The 22,740-nt window shown below is 37.4% G+C and overlaps 1 protein-coding gene across 1 annotated transcript; it reads right to left on the reverse strand.

Moving 5' to 3' along the window:
• Positions 1 to 484: 484 nt before the first annotated feature.
• VGLL3 (vestigial like family member 3) lies at positions 485 to 22,139 on the reverse strand. The gene is made up of 3 exons (XM_069471952.1): positions 21,605 to 22,139; positions 9,746 to 10,031; positions 485 to 1,059 (listed from the first exon to the last, which is right to left on the reverse strand). Exons 1-3 carry the CDS (start codon positions 21,728 to 21,730, stop codon positions 485 to 487), a joined length of 987 nt encoding a protein of 328 aa, XP_069328053.1. The 5' UTR covers positions 21,731 to 22,139.
• Between the last annotated feature and the right edge of the window lie 601 nt (positions 22,140 to 22,740).

The following is a 22,740-nucleotide window of genomic DNA, read 5'->3' on the forward strand; positions in this document are numbered from 1 at the left end:
AAAAGGAATAAAAATCCATTCTTTTAGAATATATTCCCTATTTCTTTTTCAAAACGCTAGACTATAGACTATATTCCAGAAAGCATTTTGTTTTATATTTCATAAGTAAGACTTAACAAAAAAGGAGAGAAAGAAAATTTACTGAAGCATACTATTTCTGAATTCTATTAATATTAGGCATTGCAGATGGTATAGAGTGTAGAGACATGGGAGATTTAGAGAATGTGTTCAATTCTCTGTAAACAGAAGGTACAAGAGATTCCAGTTCAAAGGAACAGATTACTAAGTGCCTAAGAGATGGGAGAAAAGTTCTGAGATCTTTCTCAGACTGTTTTCATGAGCTAGTCATTCCAGTTTCTTCAGGAATGCAGGAATTATTGCAAAATGGTTAGGTTCTATAAACATATTTTCAAAGCCTAACTTTACAGATAAGAGAAAAAATATTTCAAAACACATTTCAAAAAATAATCCACCATTTTTAAAATTAACTTTTTCTTCTTTCTATGGAAAGGAGGAAATCTACTGGCTCACCTGTATCAAACCCCACACTTGGCACTATGTCCACTGTTCCATGAAAGGCTCCGGCCCATGCTGAGGTAGCAGTGGTGACTGTAGTCGGGTCTGTCTTTGTGATGTCACACTGGGGAGCAGGAATCCTGGCCGTACACACTGATGGCATCAGCAGCGGCCCATACGACGGATCCAGGGCAGAACCAGCAGGAGGGTGGTGGTGGTGGTGGTGGTGGCGATGGTGCACGTGTGCATGGGGGTGGTGGTGTCGCATGTAGACATCATGCATGTGGCTGTAGGATGGGCTCACCTGAGATGCCAAAGGATAGTGCCAGGACTCGGACGCGGGAGGGGGAGGGGCAGGGCCAGTCTGATGCAGGCCGTGTCCCGGCCAGGGGCTGGGGTCAGCTGCAGAAAAGGTGCCAGGGGGTGCAGTGACCTGAAAGTCAGGATGAACTCCCCCCAAACAGGGTGCAGGTGGGGGCTGGTAAGAGCTGGTCCAGAAGGAAGTTGGGAAACTACTCCGCTGGCTTGAGAGAGCTGAGCTGTCTGAGAAGACAGGAAAAAAAAAAAAAAAAATTTTACATAAGATTCAGTTCTGGGATAGACTTGCCTTTACTTGTCCAACAATACTTTGTAAGCAGGCGAGTCAGCATGCACTGTTAATCTCCCCACAGGCGTGAACTGACACCAGGTTAGCCTGTGAGCTCCCAGGCGAAGTCCAGAAGCCGGATCCGCGGTGCTGAATGAGTGCCACCCTCCCGCACCCCAACTCCATTTGCTTGGCTTAGCTTATTCTGTCACAGTCTGTGCTGAGGTTGGTAATTTTAGGATTGAAAAGCCTCATTTCCTCCTGGGTGTCTTGCAACCATCAGGTCTGAGCAGAGGTCATAGCTACCCACTTCCCTGGTAAAGAAAGCTATGCCATCCATGAGGTTTATGCAGTTAAGAAATTGTAGTTTTTACCAAACTTCTTCTAAATGAAAATACAATTTTCATTCAAACTAAACATTTTAATGCCAAAAGTAACAAATGGAAGTAAGATCACACTTAATGATGCTCATTTTCCAACACTTATTTTCCATTAAGAAGGGTGAATTCTAATTTTTCTTCTGTAGAGATTTGGGAGTGTCCAGACTGAGAATAATAACGGTGAACATTTAATGACAGTGATGGAACGCCCAACGCTACTCCAAGGGCTTTTCCTGAATGACCTCCTAGGATTCTCTCCCAGTCCCATGAGGTAGTTATTGTTATTAGCCCCAGTTTAGAGATGAAGAAATCAAGGCCGAAAAGAAGACTGAGACTCAGACTGGCAACATGAGCCTGGGCTTTGACGCCAGGTAGCCTGCCTACGGCCCATGGCTGACACGCTTCGCAATGTGCCACAAGAGGGCACAATTGCAACTATAACCTGAACTTCTAGAATTTGGTGAAGATTCTATGGTACTCACAAGTGGAGGAGATTCAAGTAGAGGCAGCGGGTTTGAGGGAGTGTTTGGGGGAGAGAAAAATATCAAAGAATGGCATTTGGAGATAAATAAAGGAAAAAGGGAGAATCATCCCCTAACTCTGCATCAGTCCCATTTCTCTACTCAATTATCATAATTTATTTATAGATGGCCTACTAGGTACCAAACAGAGGGATCAGGGATGACCAGACAGACATCATTTTTAGTCACAATCTGCAGAAGGACCGATAAGGAAATAGGTGCAATGTGACATAAGGCATTCTCACAACAGGAAGCACAGAGTGGGAGCACAGAACCAGCCTTAAAAAGTGATAACTCCATCGAAGCTGAAAGGTTGAGTAGGAGCTAGACTTGTGAAGACGTGTGGAAGAGAGTTTTAGGCAAATGAACCAGCATGTGAGCAAAATCCATATCTCACACACACACAGCACCTGCAGCAGCAGCAGAATTTGAGAGACAAAAGAGTTCAGTAGGCAGAAGGTGGCAAAAAAAAAAAAAAAAAGAAAGAAAGAAAGAAAGAAAAGAAAAGAAAGAAAGAAAAAAGAAAATGGGGCTGTAGAAATAAAAAGGGCCCAAGTAGATAGGTGTGGACTTGCTGGCCATGGTACTGAATGTGTGCTCTATCCTGAGGGGATCCAAGGGCTTTAAACTTGGAAGTGACATAGTCAGATCTGTGTGTAGAAAGCTCAGTCCCTCTACCTGTAGCTTGTTGCCTACAGCGCTGTATATTTGGACAAGCCCTGGCCTGGGAGACTAAGGAGTTCAGCTTTGGTTCAAGCTCTTACCCTATCTCATTTTACTACCCTGAATGGACCCACTGATCTTTCTGGCTAACTGTCACCCAAAAAGGAGGCCTTTGAATTCATTTGATTCAAATTATCTTCTGGTTTAATACTTGTATGATTCTGTGAAGTGTCCTGTGGATTATTTCTATCTATAGATAAAGATATCATTGCTGCAGACATTAGTCATGCATGTACGAGATAGTATTTTCATACTGTGTTCCACATAAAAGGACCTTGCTAGATCTTTCCATTGAATGAGAGATATCTTAAGAAGTACTCTGAATTAAAAGTATTAAAAAGTCTGACATATTTATGTTCTCACTTCATAAATTTCCAGGACATAGTTTTCTTGCCTCAGGGAAAACTTGAACTTGAATTGACTACCACATATATCATTTGGTTAACAAAATTAGGTAATCACTGTGGTGTTCAAATATTTTTTCTCTCTACCTTCTTTAAAGGCTGTGGTACTAGCATTGCCAGCTCTTCTATTCTCTCCCCTTCAGTCCTGCCCCCGGAGCTATCATCATTCACCCCATTCACCCTATAGACAAACAGCTATTCACTGTCTCACAGTCAAGTCTCTCCCTCAGGATATCTCCACAGATCTCAAAAACCTTGAGGAAATCCAGGAAATGGTGTTCTTAAAGAGGTAAAAGATGAAAATGCACACTCTTCAAGTCTTCAAACCGTCCCAGAAAACTTTTAATTGAATGACTTTGTTTTGTCACAATCACAATCTATCCAAAAAAAAAAAAAACAAAAACACTTAAAATCAAACTTACTGGCATTGGGGTAAATATGTTTTAGTTAACAATTGTCACTTTTTTACCTGAAAAATGTTGCTTATGACAAGAAGGAAAACTGTATAAGTTGTGAGAAGAAAATTCAAGTTGCCTTAGGTGAGGGCCACTTGTAGAGTATTTCTGTCACACCCACAATGAAAGCCATCAATGAATGTTTAAAACCTAAAACCCACACAAGGAGTTTATAGAGGCTCCTTATATTACATAGTTCAGCTTTGCCATCTTCAATCTGCCACTTTGCTTTGACAACTTCCATCGTTGGGACCAAACCCTTCATTTTGCTCTTGACTTCTATCTCCTGAAGGGGCCAGAATCATATCATGAAAACCGTTGAACTCCAACCCACAAGTATGTGCCAGAGATAGAGTTCCACTTATTAAAATTCTCCATTAAAATGTCAAAATACAGGGAGTGTATACCATCTCTCCTTTTATTTCCTTTTATTTCTTCTCATTTTTATGTACATGGAACCAATCTTATTTTATTGAAGCTTATGCATTTTGGGTAAGCATGCATAAATGTGAATAATTAACAAATTTCCTACCAAAAGTATTATTGGTTTATCTATGAATATTGTACTGTGATTAGTGAACATATTATTATTGAAAGTGGACATCTATTTTTGAAAATACACTCTACAAAGATTGAACAAAGTTTTAAAATACTCCAGGGAAAAATAAAATTAGAAGCAACTTAATATGTTCCCAGTCAGTATGTCTCCTGAGATTAATATAAATTCTGCAGAGATCTATGCAGGCCTTTTCAGAAAAACTGTTGCATTTCACAAGTAAGTGAAACAATGTTGAATAGAAAACATGTTTATGAAGAAGTTTATATTTCAGAATCACTATTTGGTATCTTGCTTGTTTAAAGAAAAAAAAAAAACTTGATACAAAGAAACAGATGATATGCTTTTTTTCATGCCTGAGAATCAATGTGCTTATTTCATATGTATGTAAATTTTTTTCATTACATGACTCTTTGCTTATGGGTACTTAATCACAGCCACATTTGTTGGATGAAAAAGCAGATGAGAAACTGCACGAACTATTTCTATGCAATATTACTTTTCAGATTAGTAGAGGCAATAGAGAAGTGATGATATTAACACTCCATGGTGAGTTTGGATTTAATATTACTTGATATTTGGGTGATTTTAACCAATATTTGGATGCTGTTAACACTGATAGTCTAACATGTATGAAAAGTCTAAATATAATTTGGCTCAACTGACATTTGGAATTAAAAATAATACATACACACATTTATTTCTAAACAAAAAAAATTGAAATACTGCCCAATACAACCACTCAAAGCATACACAGTAATCTCACTATATGATTTAGACCAGAAATATATCTTAGAGGCATGAAAGAGTTTAACATGGCATACCAAGTATTTCTTTCAATTTCATAGTAGCTAGGATACTTTTTACATTGACTTAAATGTCTTTTTGGAAAAACAAAACACCACCACCAACAAAAACTAATGGCAAACAATTTTAAAAAGAGAAAATTCAAAACTTAATTTAAAGAATTAAACATTTTATATTTAATTTTTAAAATAATGAAAATGATCTTAAAGGAAAAATTGGACAAGGAAATATTGTAGAACCTTGATCTTAAGCTATCTTAAAAATCTCTAGAAAGCACATTCTTAGAGTAAATATTGATTAAAAACATCAATGTTAAAGATAACACATTTTCCTTTTCATTAACTTCAGTAAGAAAAATATTACTCAATTCTTAACCTAACGTGTTCTTGCTGTAATTTAATTCTCATTTTCTTGTTCTTCTTCCCATGAAAATAAATTGTTAGGTGACAGGTTAAATGACATGTGTTCCAATATTTTCTGTCATTCAGTAATTATGCATTACCATCATGTCCAAAGATTGCCCTCTAGTTATCATACTTTCTTAGAGAGTTGCTCAAAATGGGCTTGTGACTACATGAGAGTTTCAAAGGATGATATCAGATGCCGATGCTCCTTCAGTGCCTCTGGAGATTCCACTCAACTCTCTAACTCCTTCATTCCCAGTCTCAACCAGTTTATGAAACAGGCCCTCGTTTTCCTGCCTCGGTTTTGCTATTTAAGTTTGGTACTGATTTTGAGAGCCCTTTCCTATGAAAATGAGTTGCCCCAAGCAGACCTTCTGGAGATCGATGAACTAACAGATAATTTGCTTTGCAGTTACAAGAAAAAAAATATCAGTAAGATTGCCATTCAGCACGGTTTTAAGTCAGTGATCTACTTTACTATGGCTTAACTGTCCCCCTTTTCTGCACACCACACACACACACACACACACACACACACACACACATATATTCTGTAAAGATCAATACATAGACATATCTAAAGCTGATGCTTTTATTTGTATGGGGATAAGGGAACAATCAGATTCATGAGGTTTGCTTAATTGAAAGGCTCTGTTCAATTCCTGTTAAAATCTCTAGCAGGATTAGACTGCTGGGATATTTTACCAAATAAAGTACAAATTTTCCTGTCCTTAATTGTTTGCCTAATAGCTACAAAACACCAAGAAAGAACCTTTTTAAAAAATCTCCATCAAGAATATATACATTCAAAGTATGATCATTATTCCATTATTAGCTGACACATACTATCCTTTGTCTAAAGATTTGCTGTGGAAATATATTCTGCTATCAAATGTTGTAAATTCATTTGTAACACTGTAGCACTTCTGTAGCATTGTAATAACTTCATGCTATAAACTAGAACTCTTACTTAAATACAACTGGATAGCCAGTAGCTCCTTTATAAAGCATCACTGCCATTGCCCTCGCTATTATCAATAGCCTTTAGTGCTTACTATATTCAAAACACTTTGTTTTATACCAGAAATACAAACTTCCAGAAAACAATGCTTCTGAATAAAGACTTCAGGTTTGTTTTCTATGTGCCAAATGAGGGAGGAAAGAAAAAAAGCATCTGACTTTCATTTGGCACCTTGAGTCAAGCTCTGTGCTAAGTTATTCATGTACATTATCAAAAAATTCTTTACAATAACTGTAGCAGATGGGTATCAATAAACACATGTTACAGTTGAGGAAGCTGATCCCAGAGAGATTTAAGGTTATTAATCCAAGATCACATTGCAACTAGAAAGTAATAAGGCCAGGACGTGAATCCAAAGCAAACAGCCTCCATAGACTGCATTTTCCAATCCTGTGTAGCTTTGCCAATTAATATTAAATTCTCACTAAATCCCTTCACTAGACATGTAAATCTTACTGTACTGTACCTCTTCTTTAAGATATTTTCTATATCTTTGGCTACATTTTGTGACTTTCCTATGAATCCTATTGAAGCTGTGTATATATATTTATCTAAAACTGACTAATTTACAACTACAGACAACTATGGCAGAGTTCTGCTCACAATTGAAAAGTAAATAATACGTTTGAAATCACAGAACTTTACAGAAGGAAAGATTACAACAATTACTCAATTTGACCCCCTGATTTTAGGAATAAGAAAACTGTACCCAAAGATTTCATACAACTAATTACCAAGAAATTCTCTATTAAAGACTTTTTTTGTTTTCTAATTCTGGGTATATGGTATTAACTTGGTTCATTTAATTCAGTCACTTAAACATTTAATTTATATTTATTTCAGATTTTTGATATGGAAATGCATTATTTTGAGCATCAGGGAAAATGGTGTGTGATAACTAGATATGAGATTTGTAGCCTTAGTGGGAGATGAAGAGATGAGAATTGAAGAGCATGCTGTATTCCCCTGGGATACTTTGGTAAACTACCATAAAAAGTTTTAAAACATCTGTTCTCCACTTATCACTTTTCATTTCACTCGGCTCACACAGCATTTGGGTTTCCCATTGAACATTCTAAGCTCAATCCATCCTCAGGGCCTTTGCACTGGCCATTCCCTCTGTGAAGAATTATTAATACTTTTCCTTAGATAGTCACATGATGAGGGTTCTTATTTCCCTCAGGTCTCAGGTCAAACGTAACTGTCAGAGAGGGCTTTTGTTATCAATTTAAGTAAAAAGCACCTTGCATGTCATTTTTTTGTTTGTTTGTTTATTCCTGTCTCTACCAGTAAAATATCGGCTTCATGAGTACAGAACATTGGGCTGTCCCATTCACTGATACGGCCCCAGTACATAGAACATTGTGTAACATGCAGTAGGAGCTTGTTACATATTTGCTGTGTAAATCAATGAATGAAACAGGAGACAGATTTAAAAACCAAATTTAAGATGATGCCAAGAAAATTCTAACAATAATTACTAAAAAATTACCATTATTTATCCTTTCTATACTAAAATTTGACTTCTGTTCAATAGTCTTCTCTAAAATGTCATGCAAATTATGGGGAAAATGCTGAACTGTTGTAGGGTTTTTGCACATACACAACATCCCACTTAAAATTATTCTGACTATAATACCATGATACAATCAACAAGCACTCTCCTACCAAGATATAATTTGGGGCCCTAGTTCCTATTTTCCAGGTTAAATAACAATCAGGTTGCATATGTCAGTATGTGAAAAGAAGTAGATGTATTTATTACTTTCCTGGGATTGATTATCCTGATAAAATTTATTATTGACACATCAAATTAATTACTAAAGACTTCTAATTCACTGACATTTTCTTTTTTCTTCTCCACAAATTCTTAGAATTATTCACCGTGTGCTACCAAATGGGACATTAGTTGATTACATAGGCACCTTAGGCTTGCAAGGACTAAGTCTCAGTTCCTGTAGGAAGTCCATAATATTTACTAATCAATTAAGTAGTATTTTTTCTAATTCACTTATACCAAGGCCTTGGACATTCGATTTGTATTCAACCTTCCCTTTTAGGATCACTGCTTAGTGTTGTTCATATTTACTAAAAAGAAAAGGAAGGAATAAAAGAAGGGAAGGAGGGAAGAAGGGAAAGGAAGAAAAGCATTGTATTATCTACAGCTCATGCCCAGCAATCCAATATGGCCAGGACCTCCTACAAAGGAACAGAATCATTCCTCTGTTCCTGAGTGTAGACTACTAACCACAGTTCCTGTGCTCCCTACCACAAGTGACCAGCTTTTCCTCACCATAGGAATCATCCAGGGCATTTGTTAAAGTGTGATTCCCTGTCCCTTCATCTGGAGATTCAGTTCAATATATTCAAGGTAAGAGGGGCCTGCAAACTGTCTTTAATAGCACTAGATCAATAATTATCAAACTTGAGCCTGCATCTGAGTCACCAGGAGGGCTAAGACACAGATTACCCCACACTGGAGTTTCTGATTTAGTAGGTCTGGGGTGGGGCCCCAAAATTAGCACTTCTACCAACCTCCCATGTGATGCTGATGTTCCTGGTCAGTGAAACCACACTTTGAGAATCATTTTACTAGATAATGCTTAGAATCAAATGAGTTTGGAGGAAATAATTGTAACACATTTCTCTGAAGCTATCATTGGAATGATGTATTTTTTTCCTCTAACCTTGTAATTACCATAATTAATATATCAGCCAGTGATTTTCTGCAACCAGAAATCAGATTCAAAAATATCTCTGTGAACTCCATATAAAAGGAAATAAAGAAGAGGAGGCCAACATACTTCTTTTTCTTTACGGAGGTAAAAACACTAGTTATCACCATGTAGATGCAGTTAACAATGCCTGGGCTATACACCACAAAGGGTTAATGCTGCAACAAATCAGGATAGAGAAGGCTATCAAGAGAACATAGAAGGCTTCCTAAGTCTATATTCCTGAGTCAGACTCAGATCTCTGCTATGTCACCACGTAGCACCTATTGGAATGAGCAAGAGCTAACTTTTTAAAAGCTGATTTAGGAATGCCTATTATTTAGAGATCCAAACTGGGCCAGCGGGGCTTTAGGAATGGTGCTTCACAGCTCAGTCTGGCCACTATAAACTCAAGCCGGTTGTATCACTACTTTCCAAGAGGAATTTAAGGGGTGTGACTGCATCCTTTCCAACCCTGCATTCCACATGTGACAAAACTGATCCAGCTGTTTGTCTGAAAGAAATTCCTTGCTGTCCTTAAAAATTAAAAAGCAAGTGGATATCCGTCCTCCAGGGGCAAGTCTCCAGCTGGAACCTGGTACAGGCAGTTGCGAAACAGAGACAGTGCCCTGGAGAGCATCTGCTTTTGAATTCTTACCTCGCCATAGGGGGGTTAGCCCCATCTTGCTTTTTGAAATGGTAGATTCTGGATGGAGGGTGCTGACTTGGCCCAAAGCTCTTGAGAAGTGTTCATCCACTACTGACCCAATGTCTCCCTGGAAATAAGTGAAAAGGACACAGCGAGAGTTAAGGTACTCCATCTCGGCAGGCTGGTCTTTCTCCTCCTCCTCCTCCTCATCCTCCTCCTCCTCCTCCTCCTCTTGTTTGCTGGGAAGGGTGACTTCCAGAGAGTCCTGCATCTTGCTGTATACCGCTAACTTCTTCTGGGATGAAATAAACAAAACACAGTATCAAAGACAGTTTGTAAGAAACCATTAACTAGTTAAGTTTTCACTTTAAGAAAAAAGAATCTAAATATTAACATATGTTTGCAAACTGAGTCTTCTTCATCTGTTTTACTCCCATCTTTTTCCTCCCCAAACCAGTTGCCTCCTTCCCACACACACACATAAAAAAGTCTGTGATTCCAAATTCGGCAAACAAACAGAAAAGTTCATTATTAAATGGTATATTTCAAAGCAAGATTATTTTTAAATACAGCTATACCAAAAGGAGAATGACTTAAAAAATAGTGACAGATCGATTCCTTCTAGTTTCTCTTCTCATTGTTTGATTTATTTTTAAAGATTTAATGTACAGCAACATTATAGTTTAGAACAGGGAGGAAGAGGGGATAGGTGACTTAACTGTCTGATGGTGGGTGGAGAAGAAAAGAGCTTTTCACAAATAAACTAAAATAAAAACAGGAATGTAGCATCTTATAAAAGGATTTGGCAGATGTGGTGAACTCATTTCTCAAAAATCAAACTAAAATGACAAAATAAGTCTGTGTGAAGATCCATTTTGCATGGAACACATTTTTCAGATGTTCCACTTACCACTATTATCATAGAGGGAAAAAAAGGTTTTATTATGGCTTACTGAAAATAATACAAAATTCTAACCATGTCTAGCCTTTCAAACAAAAATGATAAAGGTTTGATAATCTATTTACATTTTTAAAACATATGACCATAACTATAATGGTCATATTAATATATATAATGTCAGGAACTCTTCTACAACTTTACATTTGTTACCTCACTTAATTTTTACCATTCGATAGAATAGTTATTATTACTATCAATGCTTTAAAGACAAAAAAACTAAGGCACAGAAAAGTTAAGTGATTCGCCAAATGTCACAGAGCACGGCAGAATGTGAACCAGAATGCATAATAAAAACATGCAGGTGTAGATATGCATGTGCATGCATGTGTTGGGGGAAGGCAGGGAGAAATATCTAGGGTGGAAAATAAATCACCAAAATGTCATACAGTCTTCTAGATGGTAAGTTTGCAGTTAATTGTTATTTTCTTATTCCTGGTTGTCAATATTTCCAAACATTTGTCACTGAGGATATATATTACTTTTATTATCAACAAACTTCAATGTGAATTACATATAAGAAGATAATGCTAAAGATTATAAAACACATTATTCTAGTGACCAAATGAGCTTTTTGTATCATTTATAGATCTACAAAACCTGATCCTTGGTCATACCATTTTTCTTATTTCAGAAAAAAATGCATGTTGGAAAATGAATGAGTAGAAAAAGAGAAATTATTCTAGAATATTCAGTAGTTTTGCAAATGTTGGCAAAACACATAGCCCAGACTCTGTTTCTAATGTAATTACTAGGTTCAAACTCTATAGCCCCAAATTATAAATGTACTAGTCAATAAATTGAACCTTTTCCTTAGCAATGAATATGTTGTTCTTGTATAAGGTGAGTCCTGAAATGTTCAGGAATATTATTATCACTTCAGGGCTATTATTTATTAATAATACAATCATTGCTTTTCATTTAAAATTTGTCAATATGGTTATCATTTGTTGATGAACAGATAATTCTTCTTGAGTGAATATGATTTGCTGATGAATAGATGATTGTAATGACTAGGTGGTTTTATTTTTTATAATCTACTTTTGCACAGATTTGAACATGTTTATATTTAACTTCAATAGTAAAAACACCATTGTAATGTAGGTTATGTATAAAAAGAGAGGATTGAACTGCGTACCCTCTGAAGTTACTCCTAGTTTTGAATTCTATCATAAAATTAAACAAATACTATGATTTGCTAGTCAAGTCACAGTGCTGTTTCTCTGTGTATATGTATATTTACCTAAAGAATACACTGTTTTAACCATACACATCCACTTTCTGCCGAATATTCTGGCACATTGGAAAGAAGCACTGTGTTTATCCGGAAAGGAAATTAAAACTGATCTACAGAGTGGCATCACTGTCCACAAGTGTTCATTATTATATGGGAAACTGATTTCTTTTTCCAGTTAATGTCTAGTTCATCAGCAGTTTGTGAGAGTGGGGCTTTGCATATAATTGTTTCATTTGTTTAATTTTAACATTTATTCTTTAAATGAAAGAGCCCTACTGTGTTAGTTATTCAAATAAAGACAATGTTTTATTCTATCTCTAATTAACAATTAATTCTTAGATGAAATAAAATTAACTAAAATTATATATACAAGATATTTAAAGATGAAAATCCTGATACAAATGTAAATGCAATGTAGTATTATGATCAATAGTAGTAATCATAAAATATCTTAATTTTTAAATAATAGTAGTTGAATTTAAGTTATAGATTTTCAATCTATTTAAGATTACACAATTCTAAATGCTATGCAATTTTGTGGATTTTTTCTACCAATTGTCAAATCATTGGATACAAATAAATTAACCTAAGAATTAGGTTAATTAAAAATTAGGTTAAATATTAGGCACTTTTCAATATGCCATGGGGAAAAAAGTAAGCAATATCTGCCATTTTATGAAAATATCTATCAATAATCTATTTTAAAAAATTCTTGTCAATGCCTGCATTAATTCTCTATATTCTTTATATTTCATTTAGATGTAATGTAGCTATATATGCAATATCTATATTGACTCCTTTATTTAAATAAAATTTGGTTGGAATGATTATAAAATGTATATTTTTTTTCACTTTTTCTTCCAGCTCTTTGAGGCAGTTCTTTTATTAATTAAATAAATTTGCATAGAGACTATCAAACAAATAAAATAGAAAGGGAGCCTAAGATATGCCTACTAATAGACAGGACATAAGAATGTCAACCACTCCCACTTGCACTTTTTTTCAGATAAAGTTAGGTTAATTTTCACAAATTATAGTGAAGTAATTTAAATATTTACATTTACAACACCACAGGCACACATATGCATTGATAGCATCACAATCAACATCACTGGTTAAAATAAGAATTCAAAGAATCCAAATGGCCTGATAATTACCTAAAGTGCTAAGTTTGAATTTGCATACTTTTTTTAACATTAAGCATAAACATGAAGAAAATAGAAACACAGAATTTAAACAATAATTGATTCATACACTGACATTCACACCATCCTAGTTTTCTTTTTCATAGACTCTTGAGCCTCAACTATTTTCTGATGTCTGTGCTTTGATCACTGTAAAATCAATTCTTTGCTTTTTTAAAAACTAAGTATTTTACTCATGTGTGCTTCTGCCATATACTGTATCCACTTGGTGGTTGCTCCTTGGAATGAAAGTTTCCTCGTGTTACATTCTTTCTTAAGAATAATATGTAAAATTCAAAACATTAAGATTAAATATCAAATCATTGGAACCTAGATTTTCTGAATCAAGGTCAAAATGTAATCTCATTCATATTTTTCTCAAAATGCACAATCACTTCCTAAAAATATCCAAATCTCTCAGAAATGTTTTTCTTACAAGACCCTGGAGAAATGTGAACAAAAATAAGTCATCAAAAAGGACTTCAAAGACTACAAGTTGATTGATTTAATGCACATTTGTGTCTCATCACCACTGCATAATGACAACTTTTCCCCAGGTAAAATGATTCTGGAGTTAGGTGAAACAATGAACGGGTTAATAGCCACAAAGTTACAGCTAACTCACAAAGAGGTGAAAATGGCACTGTGGAGCAGAGTCCGCTTAGGCAGTGCAGACCATACTCAACCACCTCAAAGCCTGCCATTCAGCACAACAGCAACAAACTTTAGCAGGAATGTGCAGGGGAAAGGATTTGTCTGACAAGAGAAAGACTTCCATGTCAGAAGCCAAATACCACTAACTCCCCAAGGCTTAAGCCTACAAAACGCCAAATGATTACTGTGCATATGTGGAAACTTTTTTCCTAAGGAAACAAAAGTATTTTAATGAATCATTGGAATCACTGGATATTTAGAAACAGCTTTTTAAAAATTTCTACTGGCTATCTTCTTTAAATACAATGATTCTTTTATGTTCAAAAACATGAATAAAACCTGTAAGAAGGAACTACTAGCCCAAGGTAAATGTTTGAAAATTGTAGAGTCCATAAAAGCAGCACATTGCTCTTTGACCACATATTTTTTAACTTGCTTGGATAACAGATTTTTTAAAAAATGTCTCAGAGAGACAAAGTTAGGTGCTTAGCCTAATGGGGGAGGATGGATCAGTTTATGAGAAGTTGGGTCAAATTAAAGCAGACTTGCCACAGATCTTTTATATATCTTATTTCACATAATTGTACTCTAACATGCAAATATTTTGTCAGGATAAGTATTCCCAATTAACATATTCAAAACTAATTTACTTGGCCAGAATTACCTAACTAGTAAGTGGCAGAGATGGGATTAGAACCTATTTCTCTCTGTCTACAAAGCATGTGCCAAGAAAACAGACTATAAAAAATGAGTCTCTGTATGATAGATATCTTAATTGAATAAACAAGCCCATAGTCAGCACAGCAACACATGCTAAGATAGCCTAAAGTTATTCATAACATTAAAAAAATTAGAAATATAAAGGTAAATCAGTGGTATGGATATCAAGTAATACTGTGCTTTTAAAAATATATGTAATTCAAGATTAAACTGAACTTTTATTCCTAAAAATATATTGTCTCTTTGGCAAATCAGATACATAATACAACTGCCTACAATTTTTCTGGAAAACCTGTTTTGGAAATGTAGGCAGAGCCAAATTGTGAGACACGGTCACACATCAAGATTTAAAAAAAAAAAAAAAAATTCTTAACAGTAGACCTCCCTACAAACCAAAAATATTATTACTTAACACGATGAACTAATTTTGAGCACACTTGCCTCTAAACAATTCTGCTCATTATCAAAAATCAAACCTACGCCTTCCAAGGACGAAAAATTTTTAGTTTTGATGATGTTCAAAAAAGTTTGCCACAGGCTTAGAAGCAATTGCAAATTTGCATTCCCAAAATGTTTTAAGCAATGATCACATCATGAGGGTATGTCTTCTCTCTCAAACCAACTATTAAATACTTTGAATGTAACAACATTTTCCAATGTATAAATTTCTAGTTTGTTTGTATAACCCTCTTACTTGATTTAGGATATGATATCATCCTTTTAGAAATTTATCTATTATTCATTCATTCACCTAACTGCCAATTAATTCCCACTTCGTGTTAGAAATTGTGCAAAGACTTGGAGACACAAAGATGAAAGTCACAGCCTGTTCCTGAAATCAAACTTGTCATAGTTAGTTGGAAGAGTATGGTAAATGCAATGGTAAATAAAGAGAGCCTCATGATTTATCCATATGGCTAATTGTGTTATTTCTCTAAGTAGCCAATATTCTTAAACTTAAAAATAAGAAAACTAAAAAGGTAACATTAGGTAAATTACTGATAGTTTGTAAGAAAGCCCAGATAGAAAGGGCACACAATAGAAAGATAACTGAAATGGAAAAAAGGATTTGACCAAAACTAATTCCATGTGTCTGAGAAAGTCACAGAACCTTTTGGCTGTTAGCTTCCTCTTCTGAAAATGAGGAATTTTGACTTGATTATCTCAGAGCTCTTGTCCAACTCTGTATCCTAATAAGCAACATGCTAGAGCTCTAGACAAAGTCACACTTAATTTTGTTTCTTATATTGGCCATCTCTTCTGATATTACAGGATTCTAGCCAAAAAAACCCTCTACAGACCACTGAAGACTAATTCATTTCCAGACGTGGGTCATCTAGCCCAATTCCTAGGAATTAGTTATGGTGATTCCTTTATCTATCTTCATATTAATAAGAAAGGATACATCCTTAGAGTCCCACTAGTCTATCCTCCAAGGACAAGTGTCTGGGCATGCTAAAATGATACAATTTTAAGGGGAAAAGACACCTGTTGAGCTTAGGTCATTCTTTTTGTTGTCTACTAAAGAAGGAGAAAAGTGAAAAATGTTTCAGTTGCCCCAGTTCTGGCCACACTTGTAAATTACTGCCGTAAATCTGGTGTCCACTGACATATCAGTAAATATGGCATTCATGAGTTGTTCTAGTGGCAGCTGTTTGGATCCAACGATTCAAGGCACACTTAGGGTCTTCCTAAATGAACAGTCAAAGCAGAAAACCAGCTCCTTAAAGAGGTATGTTTTGACAGCCTCAGAGTAGAGCCTTGCCCCAAATTTTTGCCTTTACTGTGTCTGCTGCAGAGTAAAATTCAACTATTATGAAGCCTTTGTTTCATGAATGAAAATTTATTTTGGGGGGTAATACTTTAAATCATTATATATCACTGGATGTATTAGTTTTGGTATTTTTTTACTAAGCTGGAAACAGAGCCTAAGTGAATGAGATGCAAGTTAAGCACCCAGATTTTAGAATAATAGTCACCTAACCACAAATCTGCTTTAAGATTTGCCCTAGGCATCATGAGCATAATAGTTTCATTCTCACTGAAAATTCCCTTTGCATAGACAGATACAAGACCATATATACATATGTATGTGTGTATATATATATATATATACACACACACACACCCCCACACACATATACATTATATATATACACTACCCAAAAAGGTCAGCTCAGCTCCTCTTCTTTAGTAGCCTGCACAGGAGAACACTGCTCTCCCCTCTGAACACCCTCGTTTTCCATCTTATGGGTCATGTCTATGCCATCTCCAACTTTGTAAAAGGTGAGATTTTACTAAGTGCTAGGTAAAGCAGGACTTCCTTGCATTTAGCCAAAATACCTTTCACTCACATTTCCAGAGTGTCACCTTGTCCTGGCATTTGGTTTCTTGGTGAACATATCCTCACTGTGTATGATTTTGTGGATCTCAATCCTGCCCTTACCATCACTATTGTACTCCCCATTCTGGTTGACTGCCAGAGACAACAGTTCAGTTATTTTAAAGATTAATTTTTCCTTTGGCTTTGAATTTTCTGGCTGGAAAGGTATTGCGAGCATGAAGCTGTGAGGCACTTTAAGCTTCTAAGTCTCTTCAGTCAAGTTAATTTGTGTAGTGTAGAATTATAGGGGCTGTTTTTTCTCAAAGAAGTCCTGCATGAATTCTTATAAATCCACTTAAATCCTTACATACAGTTTTAAGAAAAATAGATCCTCGGCCTTAAATAAGTTGACTGTGAATTGAAACTATTTAAGTTATAATTGTATTCTTTCCTCTCAATGAATCTAAACTTATGTTGGCATTGCAATGATATATGAGGCACTTAAAACTGACTGTTAATACCACTTCCTGTATTTTATTTTAGAAGTGTAAACGTTCATTTGCCAAGTGGACATTCTGCCTCATCAACAAAAGATGCAACACGGGTAGCATAAGTCATTAGCATAATATTAATGCTTGCGAAAAGCCTTTGGAATGCCTAACTTAAAAAAAATATGCTACCAAGGATTTGGAAAGAATCTCAAACTCCAAGGCCAAAGAATCTACTGCATATTAATCTTCTTTATCAAAAAAGTTGATTGGGAACCTAAAAATAAAAATAAACCTATTATGTCATAGCAAAAAATAAGCAAACAAGCAAAAATCTTGAGAGACTGCATGGCACAGTGAAAAGATGCTTTACTGGGGAGAGGGAGATCTATCAGTCCTAATTTTTCACCCACCAGCTTTGAAATCTTTAGCCAGGCATTTCAGTCCTATGAATATCCATTTTTTTCATTTGTAAAAGGAAGAGTTTAAGTTATACTTTTCCAGGGTTTTTCTCTGACAAGCAGAATTTCAGGGCAATTTTACGACTTAACCAAGGTTGGAGAGTCCAGAGAAAGAGTTTGAAAAAACACCTTACAAAATTTATAACTGGAGTTCTGCCTTTCAAGGGCACCTAATTCTTTTAAATGAAAGCATGCACGCAGATTCACTCTGCTGTTATTCTTGAAAAGGAGAGAGTAGATATACTCTCCCAAAGTGTGACTGTTAAAACCTGCAGGTACAATTAGAAAACTAGTGATTGTTTTCTGTCTTGTTTATAAACTTAAAGTTTTGCTTTAAGTATCTTCCTAATGGCAAGGAGGGTTATTTAGACAACAGTCTGTCTTCATTTAAGATGAGAAGCCCACTGAGTATGCAGGAAATCTATGATTTTATGTTATTGCTTTCAATTTTTCCGGACACATATTTCGAAATTTTCTGATGGTTCCGACCTACCATCACTGCTAGAATACAAGTAAGTGCATTCCTTTCTACACACGTTCTGCAGTGTCATCAGCTATCAAAGTATGTGTCCAGAGACTGAGTCAAGAGTTCTCCTGAGGAGATGTTAGGGACTGATAAATTAAAGCTACACAGAGATGGTGGGCACAGGGAACAGTTGCTCAGCATCCCTCGGTGATTCATGGCTCTATAGAACGCACTGTAAAATTTATGCATAGCCATGCAATTTCTAGGAATTTATGTCAGGGGGCATAAAATTTACTCTTCAGATATATTTACAGATTACATTGACTCATTTTGCCTACTGTATGCCTAAGGAACACATTACAATGCAGCCTAACGCATATGTAGCTAACAATGTTTTCAAGACATTCACCTATTGTCCACCTACAACATAAACATATGTTCAATAAAAACCTAAACTTTAACTTTCAAATGTACATGTGTGCTTTTAGGGGAAAAGCTGAGAGTGCACATATCTGAAGAATGAAGTTCTGTTATCTCAAAAAATACTTTTCAAAGTTACATCATCACATATTACAGGGAAAATAGGCTTAAAATCCATCATAATGAACCATATACTAACTTATAAAGTCTTCAGAGTCATACAGATTTGAGGGGAAAATCAGTTACATCTTATAGTAAAGATACTTTGCTACAATTGAATATAGAAGTAATACAAAACTGTAATACTCTTTTCTAGCATTTTATAAATTACTCTTGAACTTTCTTGATTACTTTGTTACTTTTTTTGCTCCTTTTCTTCAACTCCCCCTCAACAAATCAGTTTTTCAAATGCACTGGTGGCTGTGCCCTTATTTTTGTCTCCCAGGCAAGTTGCTATTAGGGGTCACTTCCCATGTACGGAGAAAACAATCTTCATGGATAATAATGATAAAACTTTATGGAATGCAAAAACAACCAAAATATGTATTCTCGGATGACAGCGTTAGGGCCAAGTCAATATTAGTCTCACTTCACCCACGCACCGCATAGTCTAAAAATGCTGTCAGCCTGATAAGAATTTCCCGATTTACTCTTTTTTCCAATAGAAAATGTAGGTCATCAAAATAAACTCCTGACAGTAAAAAAACAGTAGTTACACTGTCAAGTCTCTTTTTATTTTGCTGGCTGGTTATGGTCAAATAGTTTCGTTACTTGACAAAAAAAAAAAAAAAAAAAAAAAAAGAAATAAATCTTGAGTCATTTTAGTAAAAGCAACGTGAAAATTTCCAAGCACACCTCTCAACTAAATTCTATGATCGAGTCAGCCTAATATCTACTTAAATGGTGTCTACAAAATTGCAAAATATAGCAGACATTGATCATTATGCAACTCATCAGTGCAGACAAATCATGTTTAGAATAAAAGAAAAAGCGCATTCTTCAGTGTTTTAATAGATTTAGCAAAAGAATGGAATTCGAGGACTGAATCTTAAGGCTGTTGAAAAAGTTAGATAAAATATTCACAGCAATTTCTTATGGAAAACTAACTTTTATGCTTGGTAAATTGTAGTTTTTTTCTGATTCTGAATTTTATTTTCTAGTTCAAAACAGATATTACAATACTAACCCCCACCATAGATTCATATTTCAATGGAATTAATTTCACAACTCTAAAATACAAAATCTTACTTGAAATTTCTATACTAGTTTCTAATTTTTTACGGGGGGGAAATATCTTTCTGAATATTTAGTAATGTTGAGTCTGTTGCTTTTCCACATTCCAATTGATAACTGAAGGCCCCTACAGTCTCAGAGATCAAGGAAAGGGTGTTTTCTCTGGGACTGAGTGTTTATAAAATGCAAAAACTAGGGTCTCTTTCCCTCACTTGTCTGATTTTACCTTCATGTTTTTCTCCATTGCATATATATAGATATATGTATTTTATATTTAAAGCTAAAGAAAAACAAACAGCATAATCAAAATATTTTCATCTGTCACCCTTGACCACAAATTACAAAATGCTTTCCCATTCCCCTCTGGAAAAGCCATTTTGCTTTGAAATGCTGAAGTTGTTGAATATTAAAAAAAAAAAAAAAAAAAAAGATAGCAAGAAAGTAAGGCTAATTTCACTTTGCCCTAACTGGTCCCACTTAAGCTGGTGCTGTTTAGCAGATGAATCTAGGACATGTACCCTTCCAGAATCAGCTGAATTTCACAGTCCCTAAATTCTAAACAGAAAGTTATGATTTCTTTCCAAAGAGTAGCAGTATAATTCTAGCAAAGAGACAAAAGTAGAAGAAATATAAAAATTAGAAGGCTGGATTAATTAAAGGACCTAATCCTTACAGCCACAATAAAAACATACAGTTCCTAAAAAACTGAAAAAAAATTAATAAATTCTATTCATAATAATTTCCTAACCACATATAGTTGTATTTTTTCAGCTTTACCAGATCAACTCACCCCAATGCCTATAATCTGAGGAAGTCCCTATACTGTATGGCCCCTTGCCACATACATACTTTTTTTTTATGTAGCGCTTGCTAAATCTTGGCACACTCTCTGTTGTGTGCAGAGAGTAATGTCCAAAGGCACCTAGTGCCAAATTCCCCGGAACTCTACCCTCCTTTCTAAAGTAACTATATCATTGCCCCAGTTCCCGGCCCCTTTTTTATGGGTATTTTCAGTTACTCTTGGCACCACTGAGACCCAGCATCCAGAGATCCAAAGTTACCTCTTGGCTAGGAGACGTACTGTCAACAGACTGAACACTTCCTACAACAAGCTCTGTGCTTGCTGGGATTGGAAAATGAATGAAGGACATTGCAATCCATCTCTGTCCTCTAAGCCACAGTCTTAGGGAGAAAGACTCTACGGAGAAGTTGAAGCAACGTCTAATAGACATTACACTGTAGACCATTGTTTCACAGTAAGTCTCAGATCACTTCTTAAACTCACAGTCCAGGTAGCCTCTCGTACCTCGGTGGCACACTTCATCCTCCTAATCAAGAAAAGCCTGAAACACTCTACCTTTCCAAAGGAAACGAAATCGTATGTTTAAAGGAAGTTTACTCACATAGTCCTAAGACAGATGCCCTTGGTGAGCTTCAGAGAACTGAGTCCTAAGAGCTAGGGTGGCTATGAGGAGCTGTCTCTGAGCTCCAGTGACAACAGCTCAATGAAGCCCCCGGCCAGGTAGTGCCTCACCCACCAGGCCACCCCGCTGTTCTTCCCTTCCCAAAGCCTCTCCTCCTCCTCTCTTCGCATGGCTTTTTGCTCCCGGGCGCTCCCGCAGGTCCCAGAGCATCCTCCGCGCAACCGGTCGCCAGAGCCTCAGACCGATACTCTCGGTGCCCCTCGCCCCCGCCCCCGGCAGGCTGCCCAGTCGGTGACTCACCTGCTGGCCAGGTTGGGGCGCCGGATGGTAGTAGGCTGTGGGGCAGGTTGCAGCTGCCACAGGGTTGGGCAGATACTGGGACGCTCCATACGGCTGGGGGTGATACATCACCTCCGCACAACTCATGGCAGCCGGGGCAGCGGCGGCCCCCGAGCTGCCGCCGCCTCTCTACGCGCTGGCAAGAGGGGCCCCGCCGCCGCCGCCGCCGCAGCTGCCGCCTCTGTCGCTGCTCCAGCTGCTACTGCGGCGAAGGCGGGTCCTCGGCGGCCTCGGGCTCCGCGCGGGGCGCGGGCTCGGGAGGGGTTGGCAATCAGCGGGGGCCCATGCGCGGGCACCTTCATCTTCAGCCCCTCCGAGTGCCCCCTTGCCCGCGCGTATGTAGCGGCTCAAGGACGCAGCCGCCTGCTGCGCGGCTGGGGCATGACAGTGCCCGGCTGCGGCAAGGGCAGCAGCGCCCACGACAGCGCCAGTCACAGCCGCAGCCGGGGCCGGGGTCAGCCAGCCAGGGAGAGCCGGGGCTCTGGTTTGCATATACACAATGCACGCCCGGGGCTCGTCCTATCACCAGCGCTCCCGGCTGGCCGAGGACCGGGAGGTGGGGGCAGAGGGAGGGGATTTCTGGGGAGGAGCGGGAGCACTTCGCCTCCCCAGGCTCTGAGGCCGAACCTTTGCAAAGTTCCTCCAACTCAGTCCGCCGCGGGCGGGTCACCCAGCAGGGGGACCCCGGGGAGGGCCCGCTGCGGATTGGAGCGAAGTTTGCAGCCCTCTGCGCCTCCCAGCATGGGATGGTGGTGGGAGGGGAATGGTATGCAAAAGCTCCGCGCCCTCAAAGCTCAGCTGGTTCTCACCCTGTTTCTGTCACCTGGCCGCCAGGGCGAGGGCTTCCCGATTCCACGGAGCTTTTACGGGGAACACCAGCCCAGAGGCTAGGGACAAATGAAGGCCAAGCATACAAAGAGGTAAAGCAGAGCAGACGCAAAATACACGAGAATTAGCTCCCACGTTAAAAATAACCACAGTGAAAGTTAACATTGCAAGTGCGCACATGCCAAGAATGCAACACAGATTTCTACAAGTAATATCCGCTTTAAGTTTATACCTTTGCGGTATGACATTCTTGTGAAACGTCCACCTTT

The sequence above is a fragment of the Eulemur rufifrons genome, chromosome 7 (assembly GCF_041146395.1).
Source record: "Eulemur rufifrons isolate Redbay chromosome 7, OSU_ERuf_1, whole genome shotgun sequence".
In the NCBI taxonomy this organism is placed as follows: Eukaryota; Metazoa; Chordata; class Mammalia; order Primates; family Lemuridae; genus Eulemur; species Eulemur rufifrons.

What these genes read in the sequence shown, in the direction of transcription:
- VGLL3 (XM_069471952.1), bottom strand. Translation starts at nt 21,730, where the DNA reads ATGAGTTGTGCGGAGGTGATGTATCACCCCCAGCCGTATGGAGCGTCC. An exon ending in CGCCCCAACCTGGCCAGCAG is followed by an intron (nt 10,032 to 21,604) that starts GTGAGTCACCGA and finishes ATTTCATCCCAG; the next exon opens with AAGAAGTTAGCGGTATACAG. An exon ending in GCTAACCCCCCTATGGCGAG is followed by an intron (nt 1,060 to 9,745) that starts GTAAGAATTCAA and finishes CTGTCTTCTCAG; the next exon opens with ACAGCTCAGCTCTCTCAAGC.